Below are 12,066 nucleotides of genomic sequence, written 5' to 3'. Positions count from 1 at the left end.
CCTTCCTAAAGGAATTCATCACTCCCTAAGCTATTCGTCCTGTGGGAAACTGAACTCTATTAGTTCTTACTATGACGGCTTGCCTGTCTTGTTCCTCAGTATGGCAGGTGTGAATCCCATCCTCAAATGTAGGAGTGTACATGAAATAGCACATGTCCTTAATCGTGATAGATCCCTTCCAGTTCACCTTCGCTCATCCTCCCCTGCTGGGATGCTTCAAGTTTTGAGGTCTCACGTGATACTACAAGCCTGGCAGAAGGCCCTCGGGAGATAGTGGATGTCTGAGCAGTAACCTGTTTGAGTGGTTCCCCAGGTCTGCAGCTCTCGATCCCTTCCCTGCCACATCTGGGACTTGAGACTGACTCTTGTGGTGGGAGTCAGAGTCTTTTCTTTCCCATTGCCTGGAAGGGGAAACCCAGCGCTGGCTGTACCAGGGCCCCAGACTTTTTTGTGCCTCCTTCCAGAAGGACTCTCCGCTCTCCACTTCCTGCCCTCCAAATACTGCCTCTTCCCTCAAACGCCATCCTCTTCCTTGTTCCTGCAGAACAGATTTTTATAGCTCATTAAACCCAAAGTTTAATCACTAGCAACAGAAACACTAGCACTTTCCTACAAGGAAGGAAGCATTTAATCTTCAAACTCTCCTGGGAGATGAGAACTATTTTCATTCCATCCTTCTTGCACAACTAGAACGGAAAGAAAAACAAACAGTTAAATTTCCACCAAGTCACCCAATGCCTTCACATTTTGCTCAATAAAAGTTGTCTGAATGCAAAAGCCTCTCATCTCAACATCTTTGCCTGGCTGGTTTTTTGCTGCGAAAAGGCCCCGATGCCGACCCGACCCCTAGAGTGGGAGAACCAGGCAAACACGAAAGACTACAAGTCCCAGGCTGCCTTGCGGGTGGCGTCACGCGCCGCTAGGCCCTGCGAGGAGACGTGGCAGAGCGCTGCGCGTCCGCGCCGGACCGGAAAGTCCAGGGAGGTGGCCGTGGCGGGAGGCTCGGAGCCATGTCGGCCAGGACGGCGGGTGGGGGGCGCTGGGAGGTGGTGAAGAAGGGGCGGCGGCCTGGGGCCGGCAGCAGTGGTAAAGGCGGCGGAGGGGACCGCCGGGCGCTCGGGGAGGCGAACGGAGTGTGGAAGTACGACCTGACCCGTGAGTACCCACGCGGCCCGCCGACGCCGCCCGGCCCCGGGCCTGCCCCCACGGGTGGTAGGGAGCAGCTACCCGAGCCCAGAGGGTCAAAACACCCCCGGACTCCTGGAGGCGCGAGCTCTCCTGCCGATCGGTACCTCCCAGTTCAGCCGGCGCTACCCTGGCGTTGCCTATTTTGAGCCTCACGGGAGGTAGACAGCGCGAGGGAAGTCGCTGTCCTTGCCTCTCAAATGAGTAAACTGAGGCCCAGCGAAGTTAGATGCCTTGTCCAGGATCCCATGTCAGTGGGGACCGGGATTCTGGTCTTCGGACGCTCAGCTGACTGCACATACGCCCTACCAGCTGTTCCCGGGCCCTGGCCTGGCCTCTCCGGGCAGGTGTCCGAGAGCTGCGGAGAGGCATCCTGGTTCATTATACACGGTGCCCCCGCCTTAAGTAACCAGCAGGTCGGGAGTGGGCGTGGGGACTGGGACGCACATGAGGCCCTGCACTGGGAGAAATGACCCACCACACACTGTCCACACCCACCAAGTATTATTCTAAGTGGTGCTGGTTTCCTCAAAGCCTCCTGGAGGAGTGGAGAAGGCTTGCCACTTGTTGATTATAGAGTTGTCACATCTGAACCAGAAGGAACTGGGGTAGAACCAAGATGGAAAAATCCTGATCTCCCAGACTGGTAGCCATTCAACAAAGAAGCCAGCCGTCCGTATCCCACCCCCGACCACCGATTCTCACATACTCTGATTTCCTAATAAAGAAACGTCTCATCTCTGTGAAAGAGCCCATGAACTCACGAGCTGTGATTACTGAAGAAGCAGCCAGGAGGGCTCCCTGCTCTGCTCCTGAAGCAGGACAGCAAGAAGGGGCTTTGAGGCAGGATCCTCCCTGGAGATGAATTAGGTGACAGTGTGGAGGAAGGGACCACTGTTCCTGTGAGGCCCTCCTGACTCAGGGCTGCCCCCCTTTCTCTGCCTGTCATTACCCCAGCTCCAATCCAGACGACAAGCACCCTGTATGAGCGGGGCTTTGAGAAAATCATGAAGCGGCAGAATAAGGAGCAGGTTCCACCCCCTGCTGTGGAGCCTAAGAAACCGGGGAACAAGAAGCAGACTAAGAAGGTGGCCACGCTCACCAACCAGAACCAGAAGCAGGGCCGCTTTCGCAGCCTGGAGGAGGCACTGAAAGCTGTGAGTGTGCCTAGGCTTTAGGCAGGGCAAGAATGAGGACTCAAGGAGTAGAGAAAATGAGAGGAGCGGGAGGGGGACAGGCGGCTCAGGGACCTGTGGAATGTGGGACATTGCTGGCTGAGAGGAGGCGTTCAGGAAAGGATGGAAACCCCAAGGGGTACAGTGTTTGCACTTAGGATGGAAAGGAAATACGTTTATAGAGAAACATAGATTAGTGAGAGGAGGGCCTTGAAAATCCAGAGATACAGGGAGGATTTAGAAAAACTGCTTGTGGTTCCTCTCCACAAGGAAGGAGTGATCTTTCATTTTCCATCTAGTCTTCTGTTTTTCCCCTTGAACCTGTGAAGGGCCCAAGAGTATTAGTCCTTGAGATCAGCAATTGCAGCTGTCATGGTCTCTGTTTCCTAAAGATCTGGATTCAGCAAAAGTGTGGCATTCCACATACTTTCGTTTAAAAGCAGAAACCCTTTGTTCTTCCTACCACCACCTAGTTCAACCATTTTCCCACCTCTACCCCATTACTCTGTACCCACAACTCACCATGAGGGTCCTGTGTCCCTGGCAGCTGGACCTGGCAGCTCTGCAGAAGGAACTGGACAAGAGCCAAAGCGTGTTCTCTGGCAACCCATCTGTGTGGTTGAAGGACCTGGCCAGCTATCTCAACTACAAGCTCCAAGTGCCTCCAAGTGAGCCCACGCTAAGCCAGCATACTCACGGTTAGTTCTCCAGACAAGTTCAAGGAAATTATGAAAGGGCTGTGCGTAAGCATGTTACTTAGTAACTGAGCCCAATGCCCCCTACTGCCCTGATTTACATGGGTGATTTCAGCTGTTCTCAAATCATCATGGCTTAAAAGTTTCCGGACCTCGTTGAAATAGGGAGGATGCCAGCCACAGTGCAGTGACCTCTGCCTCCACGTACCGTTCTCAGGGGGCAAACCAGAGCTCTCAGAGCTGGCAGAGGCTTCTGGTCCTAGCACTCATACGAGGCCTCTCGGTCGCAGATTATCCCTACAGCCTGGTGAGCCGGGAGCTGCGTGGCATCATCCGAGGGCTACTGGCAAAGGCAGCGGAGTCTCTGGAGCTCTTTTTTGACCACTGTCTATTCACCATGCTACAAGAGCTGGATAAGACGCCAGGTGAGAGGGGCCCGTGAGGAATAGCCCAGTCCCATCTGGGGAGCCTACCCCCTTTTTCCTGCTTCAGGAGTAGCTGGGTGGTTCCGTTTCAGCAGAGAAGCGTGCTAACCTCAACACTCTTTTGGAAAAGGAGGAGGATGTTAGGACTCGCTGGGCCTGGGTTCTGGGCTCTCAGCTGTCAAAAGGGAGGTTACAGGTTTGGGATGCTGATTAGTATATGTAGGTCTGAGAATGTATATCTCTCCAGGGGAGTCACTACACGGTTACCGCATCTGTATCCAGGCCATTCTGCAGGACAAGCCCAAGATCGCCACCATGAACCTGGGCAAGGTGAGCTCAGGGTCGTGGTGGGGACATCGGGAGGCTAGGATTGGGGAGGCTGTGCGGAATCTACACTGTTAGACCCAATTAAGGGGTAGTGGGAGGTCCTGTAAGACAGATGATCACAGCTAACACTGTTAGCGCTTACTGTGTCTACTTTGTACATTATGTGAGGTAGGTACTGCTGCTATTCCCATTTTGTAGATGAGAAGATTGAGCCACAGAGGGGTTCAGTAACTCTCATAGAGTTGGTCAACTAGTAAGTGGCAAGTATGGGTGGAGGCCACAGCCTGGTGCCGGAGCCTCCCTCTGAATCGCTCCGCCACGCTGTCGTGCTGCTGCCCTGTCCCACAGCCTTCCCCTCCTCTCTCAGTTGACATCTCTCTTCCTCCCTGGCTTGGGGAGTGCTCCTGGCACTCTGCCCTATCCCAACGTGTCTCTCCCACCGGTCTCCTCAGTTCCTGGAACTGCTGAGGTCCCACCAGAGCCGACCAGCAAAGTGTCTGACCATCATGTGGGCCCTGGGTCAAGCAGGTTTTGCCAATCTCACCGAGGGACTGAGAGGTAACGAGGAAGTGGGGAAGAGAGAGGGAGGTTTTGGAGCCAGCAAGTTGCTCTTTAATGTTCTCAGTGGATCCAGGCCTGAGGCGTCCTCCCTGACCTTTGTCTCCACAGTGTGGCTGGGGATCATGCTGCCTGTGCTGGGCATCAAGTCTCTGTCTCCATTCGCCATTGCATACCTGGATCGGCTGCTCCTGTGAGTAACGGCAGGGAACAGCAAGGCCAAGGCCCAGGGCGTTTTCCAGTGGCTATTTCAGCAAAATGGGGTGCTGTGATCCTGGTTTCCGTAGATGTGAGGAAAATCAGGACCAGCTCCTCCCAACTCACAGTGTGATGGGGAAGAAGGAAAGGGAGGGAGCCAGGAAGGGGAGGGGGATGGGGTAGAGTTTATGCCCTTTTTCTTTTTTTTTTTTTTACAGCTAGGTTATGCCCTTTTTTCTTAGATGTTATTCTTAGCTGTGTCCATGGCCCGGGCAGGTGGTCCCCAACAAGCCTGTTTCTTTCTTCCTCCACAGGATGCACCCCAACCTCACCAAGGGCTTTGGCATGATTGGCCCCAAGGACTTATTCCCACTTCTGGACTTTGCCTATATGCCCAACAACTCCCTGACTCCCAGGTAGGGCTGCCCTGGGGCACACCTGCTGTGAAGGATCCCAGCAGAGGGTTAGGAGTAGACAATATATGTCCCTTCCCTTCCAGCCACTCTACATCTGAGATTATCAACCTGCAAGTACAAGGGATCATTGAACCCCTGGAATTATATGGGCCCTCAAGTGTGATTGGCATGTGGGCATTTTCCTGGGGAGGGGACCCATGACTCTGAGCAAATTTTCCAAGAAGTCTCCGAGTCTAGAAAGATGCAGAACCATCACAAGGCCCTTCATGACTGCCCGCCTTGGGCAGGGTGTGGACTCTGAGGCAGGCAGAAGGGACACCGCACAAATCCATTTAGAGCTGTGCCTGGCTCTCTTCTCAACCCCCTCCACAGCCTGCAGGAGCAGCTGTGTCAGCTCTACCCACGACTGAAGGTGCTGGCATTTGGGGCAAAGCCAGAATCCACCCTGCACACCTACTTCCCCTCCTTCCTGTCCAGAGCCACCCCTGGCTGCCCTCCGGAGATGAAGAAAGAGGTGAGGAAATGGTGGGAGGCTCCTTTTTCCTTCCCAGGGGTCTGCTACAGAGGTCCTTATCTGCTGACAAAGGCCCTGCTTCAGGGAGCCCGTTTTCTGGGCATCCCCTTAGCTCACTCCTGACAGCTGCCTGCCCAGCTCCCTCATGCTCTGCCCTCAGAAGAACGGAGCCGAAAAGAGGCACATTCAGGTCTGGCCGGTCTCTGATATCCTGCCCCTTGCAGACAAGTGAACTTCGAGCTCAGGAGCCCTGGCCTCCCCCTTTACAGCCTCTCGGAGAGTTTTGGGGTATGGGCACAATTTCTCCATCCTTTAGGGTGGATGTGTTGCCCGGATGGCCTCACTTAAGAGAGGAGGATTACCTCCCAGCAATCTCCCTGCCACCAGCCCCGGGCCCCAGCAGTCTCTCCCTTCTCCTGTCCTCTGTGCAGCTCCTGAGCAGCCTGACCGAGTGCCTGACGGTGGACCCCTTCAGCACCGGCGTCTGGAGGCAGCTGTACCCCAAGCACCTGTCACAGTCCAGGCAGGTGGGGGTGGGAGGGTCACCTGCCCCTGATCCACACAGAGAAGCCTTAATTCACGCTTCTGGTGTGTCCCTGTCCTAGAAGCAGAAGGGGGATGTTTGTCACTTGTTCAGGCTCATGCCCCTCAAGTTCAGTGGGAACATTGCTGGGAGGCCTCTAGGAAGCTGCTCCTCTGCAGGGGGCGGGGAGGTGGATATCTTTCAGCCTGAAGGAGCGGGGCCTCGTGGAGGACAGGGGGATGGAAGGGGCCAAGTGGGTCTCCTGATTGGAAGGGGTTGTGCTTTCCCCACAGCCTGCTGCTGGAGCACTTGCTCAGGTCCTGGGAGCGGATTCCCAAGAAGGTAAGGAGCTGGGAGGACATGGCAGGCTGAGCCTCATCTGGGTTCTGGGTTCATACCCCTCAGCCACTGTCCCCCCTTTCTGAGAAGGTACTCTGTTAGCACATCTGGCATGGAAAACAAAGCAGAATGGAGGCTCAGGGTTCCCTCCTGGGCCAAATCTTACGATCTCAGCCTAGACTTTTCTTACCCTATAGACACAGAAGTCTTTGCAAGAAACCATTCAGTCCTTCAAGCTTACCAACCAGGATCTGCTAGGGAAGGGCAGCTGCAGCAACCAGGATGTCATCACCTGTGACGCGGCCTGCAAGGTGCCAGCGCCCAGCCCTCCCCCAGCCCCACAAACTGTTCTGTGTCGCTGTCTCAGCACACCCTGGGGTGGGCCTGTATCCCATACCTGCCCCACCTGTCCTTGGAGCCCGCACTACCTCCTGGGTAATGTGAGGGCCGGATCCTCTCCCTGGAAGGCCTAGCTCGAGGCCTGCTTTACGAGGCAAGGAGCAGCCCCTCTCCCTTCTGACCGCTGCTCTCTACCCCTTCTCCTAGAGTCTGTTGCAGCAGGCACGGGGCTTCTGGCTGCCCTGGACGCGGCTACTCCTGTTGGTGCTGGTCTTTGCCATAGGTTTCCTGTGCCATGACTTCCGGTCACACAGCTCTTTCCAGGGTAAGCAGGGATTGGCAGGCAAGGGAGATAGCCTGGGGCTCTCTATGGGGACACAGAGCTGGATGTAGCACTCCCCGCCCCCAACACAATCCGGAACAAACACTTTTCCGACAGATGTTTCAATCACACCTCAGATCAGACAGGTGCTTTGCAGTATAGAAATGCTTGCATATTCATGGTCTCATTTGAGTAGATGTGTATCTTGTTTTTAACTTCTGAGGAAATTGAGGCTCAGAAAGGTTTACCAATTAGCTGAAATACAGCTAGGAAATAGAAGGGCCGACCCTCAAAGCCGAGGCTTCTTGACGCCTAAGCCCTGGGCTCCACCTGGCTGCACCCTTCTTGCTCCCCTGGCCTGCATCCTCCCTCCGTGTGTGCTCCAGAGCAGACTGGAGGCAGCTCTGCAGCCCCAGGAGCACACTGAGTTCTGCCCCACCCCTCACTGGGTCTGCCCTGGGGCCTGTAGTGTCTGTCTCTCCGATCCCTTCCCCGCTCACCTCCCAGCTCACCCGAGGCCCCCTTTACTCAGCCTCCTTTTCTGGCCGGTTGCTTCATTCATCTGGTGTCTTGCCTGCTGGCCAACAAGCATGTACCAAGATCTACTCCTACAGCCTGCAAGGCTACAGGTGAGCACCTCCTGGGGAGGGGTGGGGTGGGAGAGAGAGGGCTTGCGTGTTCAGGCATTGACAATCAGTGGGAAGTGATGGTGGTTTTCCTTTCCCAAGGCCTCCCTTGCCCCAGCTGTTCTTGGGCCAAATTGCCTGTGAAAACTCAGAGACCTCCCTCCTTCCTCCCCTATGTCTTCTCCTACAGCTGGCTGGAGGAGACATTGCCGGCCTGGGGTTCCCACTTGCTGACCATGGTGAGACCCAGCTTGCAGCTGGCCTGGGCCCACACCAGTGCCACAGTCAGCTTCCTTTCTGCCCACTGTGCCTCCCACCTTGCCTGGTTCGGTGACAGCCTCACCAGCCTCTCCCAGAGGGTAAGCCAGAGACAGGGAGGTCAGAGAAGGCTGCTCTCGCCAGGGGCTGAGTTCTTGGGAAGGTGCAGCCCCATGTGGACTGCATTCCCTGGCCACTCTAATCCCGTCCATTCTCCACGGTCCAGCTACAGACCCAGCTCCCTGATGCCCTGAACCAGCTGCTCCATTCTCTGAGGGAGCTGCTCCTGTTTCTCTACCAGAACGTCCTGCTGCCCACGTGGCACATGCTGCTTGAGGCCCTGGCCCGCGCCCAGGAGCACTGCCATGAGGCGTGCAGGTGAGACCCTCGCCCAGGGCACGCCCTTTCTCCAGGGACGAGGCTCCTCTGTTGAGTTTCTCGCTCTGCCCTGGCCCCTGCTCATCCCTTGGCCACTTTGGGATGCGGGTTGTGAGTGTGAGCTACAGCCCTGTGACTTGACGCAGCTGCACATCACCGCGTTCCAACCTCCACAAATGTTCTGCTTTCCTCCCAGAGGTGGGGTGACCTGGGACTGCGTGAAGACACAGCTCAGTGAAGCTGCCCACCAGACCTGGCTCTGCCTACAGGAAACCACAGTGGCCTTCTTGAACTGGGCATTTGCCATGATACCCCAGCAGTAGGCCCTGCCTCCCTGGCTGCTGGGTTCTGTCTGGAGCAGACCATCTGAGACTGCTGGCGGGGAGAGGGTGGCAGTTCTGCATGGGAGTCTTTGTTACGTGGTGCCTAAGTTCTGTCTCCTAGGCAAGTGGTTGGCTGCCTCTGCCTCAGTTCTTCCACTTTGGCAGCAGCTGAGCCCAGGGGTATCTCAGCCTCCTACCCACGATTCCACTGAGCACTGCTCTGCCCGATTGCACACAGCTCCCAGCCTCTGTCCTTGGGCTGGTAGCCTCTCTCGCCTCCTCTCTTGTCTCCTGCTCTCCACTTCCTTCTCTCTCATTCCTGAAACCTCAGACAGCTCATCTCCAAAAAGGTGGGACTCCAGCAAGTGGTTTCTGCCTTCTTCCGACAAATGATTTCTGCTCCCAGACTTCAGCTGCAGCAGAAAAAAGAAAGGGACCTCCAGAAGAATCCAGAAGAATATAGCACCTCAGTGGGTGGCAGCAGCTTTGCCTCTACCACACCCTGGGTGTGGCTGTCAGTGGATATGGAGGCCTGGGTGGAAAGGCCTCTCACCTCAAAATGCTCAACTTAGGTCCTTCAAGGCCCCTCACTGCCCCTTCCATTGTGGTCCTACTTCCTCACTCTCCACTCCCCTTCAGTGCTGGGGGATCTCTGCCCCAATGTTCAGCCTTTCTCTGCTGCCCACCCCTACCATCCATCTGGAGAGCAGAGCCCAGGTAATCATGTGCCTTGGGCCCAGGGAACCTTCAGCAGTCGGTTGAGACAGGATGTGGCCCATGGGTATGCCTACTTGGTGGAATAAAGGACACAGATTTGACTTCTAGCTTTCCTCTGTGCCTCTTCATACAGGAATTCCTGTAGTTGTGGACAGGAGGACAAAATTGAAGCACCTGCACGTTCTTCAGCCCCCTGCCCTCCCGAAGGTTGTAGCCACTGGCTGTAATTGAGCTTCTGGCAAGGAAAGCCCATTCTAAAGTTTGGTCTGTCGAGGGTTCTGGACACACTCCTCTTGCTCATGTATTGTCTCACTTGTCCCTGTGATTCGCGTCCCAGGATTTGCTTTGGTAGCTTGAGTATTTTATGCTTGGAAAAGTTGGGGAGAGTCTCCTAGAGGAATTCTTGGCCAGTGATCAGAGGGTGTCTTCTTTGTTCCCAGGACCTTAATTTATTAATTCGTTGATTTTATAGGCAGTGAGTGAAAGGTTTAGAACTCCAAGAGTCAAGGGTTTATCACCAAAGTCCCTTTTAATTTTTGACTTGAGACTATAATAATTAGCTAACTGCATGGGTTTTCGGTTCTTACCTCAAGCTTCTTTCCTTGAATGTTTCAAAAAATATAAGCAGTACTAGAGGTGCACTGCCTGCTCCAACTTCCGTGGGCTGGTTTCTGCTTCCGTCATAAACACCTGAGATGGCCAGCTGCCACTTTCCCCTTCACGGGCTGCCCTGAGATGCTGCCTCCATTTCCAGCAGCAAGATTATAAAGAAGCAAGCATAGAAAACTCTTGATACAAGGTGAGGCCGTGAGGACTATAGCATCTCACGTTTTTGTTCTCTTTCCTTGTTAGAATGTAACTACATTACCACATTGGGAAGAACCCTGCTCTTCTAGTGGCAGTCAGCCATGACCATTTTTCCCAGAAAAAAAGAAACCCTGCCTGGCAAAGGACCAAGGTTTAGGACTGCTAGGCAGGACAGTCCAAGGGCCCCAAGACATGTTCCATTGCCTCAGTTCTTCCTTACCAATCAGATGGGTTCAACTCTTAAGAGTAGTGAATCCTTGTAACCGTCCTGTATTCAAGGCAAATTGAAGAAAGGGGGCTGGTGTGAGCTTGGGTTGGCACGAGCGCAGGACCAGTAAAATGATAACACTCTGTCCTACAATAACATTGAGTCCAGCCAAGGTTGCTGGACTGGATTTTCAATCTAGCAACTCAGAGAATCCCACTTATAAGTGCTTCATTGGTTTCTAACGTGTGTACTCTTTCTACCTTGTTAGGTTCATTTAATCTCTGACATATGATCCTGGGATGCAACATTTTTCTTTAACTCAGGTAAACTGGGGTCTCCACAGCCTCTCCCAGGGACACTGACACCTTAATTGGCTTTATTCAGTAGACACAGTGGTTTGACCTGATAACTGGAATTGTCAGAATTTTTCCTCTGTCATTAGTCCGACGCTGTACCTGCTGTCCATTAAAGCTAGACCAGACATCCAGATGTTTTACTTTAGCAGAACTGTCAACGAACAGGAATCCAAGCTGAGCCAGTTAGTTGAACCAGTATGGACTGGTGGAGTACACTGATGCCGGCAGGCAGGCAATCACCCTGGTAATTGGTGTTTTGGGAAGTAAACTGACACCTGAAAGATCACTTCTAGACATTTTAACTTTACTTTTCACACACAGGTGGAGTTTTACAGAGAACATACCATATAACTGATGGGCAGTTTGAATACTGTTAACTAACTTTAGTTATTACTAGTTCTTGTACGGACTTGCAAATTATATCGCATGACTCATTAGAAACACTTCTTCCCATTTTTCTAAGTCTTAACGCATGGTTTTGGTTTCCTCTGGTCTGTGTACCCCGTCTACAGCCTCAGCTTTAGAGCAGGGCAGCTTGATGGGGAGCCTTACTATGGATAGATAATGCTGCTGGACTCCCACCTGTGACACTGGCAGTCCATTCTCAAATGGCTCCACTCTTACTAGAGTGGAGTGTTTCCCACAGAAATAGGCATGCCTGCCCTGCCCTATTCCAGAATGACCCAGTTGTCAATTATACAGAAATTTCAGTGGTTGGATGACCTCTGAGCATTTTAATATGTCTTAATCTCTCCTGAAGGAGTTTGGATTTAAGTGAACACTTAAAGTGACTAATTCTTTTTCTACATAATCTTCCTGGTTCTGCTCCCAAGGGGACTTTAGGGGGAAAAGGACCTTGCTTTTCCTTACGTGATGTTCCACTTTTACCTGGCAGTTTCATTGCCCAGACTTGAAGTATAAGAATTTGGGGGTGAGGGAGAGCTTTCACCATTCAGGGCATGAGCGAATACTTATTGACTATTGAATATTCTACCTATTAATAAAAACGTTGCGTTCAGACATGTTGGATGTGCCTTGGTATATCTTTTTTTACTATGTTAGTACACAAGTTATTAATTTTTAATAGACTTTATTTTTTATAGCAGTTTTAGGTTCACATCAAAACTGAGCAAAAAGTACCCTCCCCTTGCCCCACACTCCACAGCTTCCCTAATGTCAACATCAGTGAACCTACACTGACACATCAGTGTCACCTGGAGTCTATAGTTCCCATTCAATCTTTTTAAATTTATTGACTTGTTACGTAACATGTGGGCTATCCTGGAGAATATTCCATGTACACTTGAAGAATGTATTCTGCTGTTGTTGGGTGGAATGTTTTGTGTATGTCTGTTAGGTCTGGTTGGTATGCTGATC

The 12,066-nt window shown here is 52.9% G+C and overlaps 1 protein-coding gene across 1 annotated transcript; it reads left to right on the top strand.

Moving 5' to 3' along the window:
* Positions 1-971: 971 nt before the first annotated feature.
* Positions 972-11,711, top strand: TMEM214 (transmembrane protein 214). Its single transcript, XM_033838890.2, has 17 exons — positions 972-1,155; positions 2,143-2,342; positions 2,908-3,058; positions 3,346-3,480; positions 3,728-3,810; positions 4,260-4,365; positions 4,477-4,558; positions 4,878-4,979; positions 5,352-5,493; positions 5,925-6,016; positions 6,310-6,358; positions 6,553-6,666; positions 6,902-7,019; positions 7,549-7,645; positions 7,833-8,001; positions 8,127-8,278; positions 8,475-11,711. The coding sequence occupies exons 1-17, from the start codon at positions 1,011-1,013 to the stop codon at positions 8,599-8,601; spliced, it is 2,064 nt and encodes a 687-aa protein (XP_033694781.1). The 5' UTR covers positions 972-1,010; the 3' UTR covers positions 8,602-11,711.
* The last annotated feature ends 355 nt before the right edge of the window (positions 11,712-12,066 follow it).

The sequence above is a fragment of the Tursiops truncatus genome, chromosome 14, assembly GCF_011762595.2.
Source record: "Tursiops truncatus isolate mTurTru1 chromosome 14, mTurTru1.mat.Y, whole genome shotgun sequence".
NCBI classification, from domain to species: domain Eukaryota; kingdom Metazoa; phylum Chordata; class Mammalia; order Artiodactyla; family Delphinidae; genus Tursiops; species Tursiops truncatus.
Note: the sequence above shows the minus strand (reverse complement) of the source record. Positions and strands in the feature narration are given on the sequence as shown.

Excerpts from the sequence above, each read along its gene's own strand:
- TMEM214 (XM_033838890.2), top strand. The coding sequence starts at position 1,011 with ATGTCGGCCAGGACGGCGGGTGGGGGGCGCTGGGAGGTGGTGAAGAAG. Across the intron at positions 3,481-3,727 it reads AGAGCTGGATAAGACGCCAG|GGGAGTCACTACACGGTTAC; the intron begins GTGAGAGGGGCC and ends ATATCTCTCCAG. Across the intron at positions 8,002-8,126 it reads TCACCAGCCTCTCCCAGAGG|CTACAGACCCAGCTCCCTGA; the intron begins GTAAGCCAGAGA and ends TCCACGGTCCAG.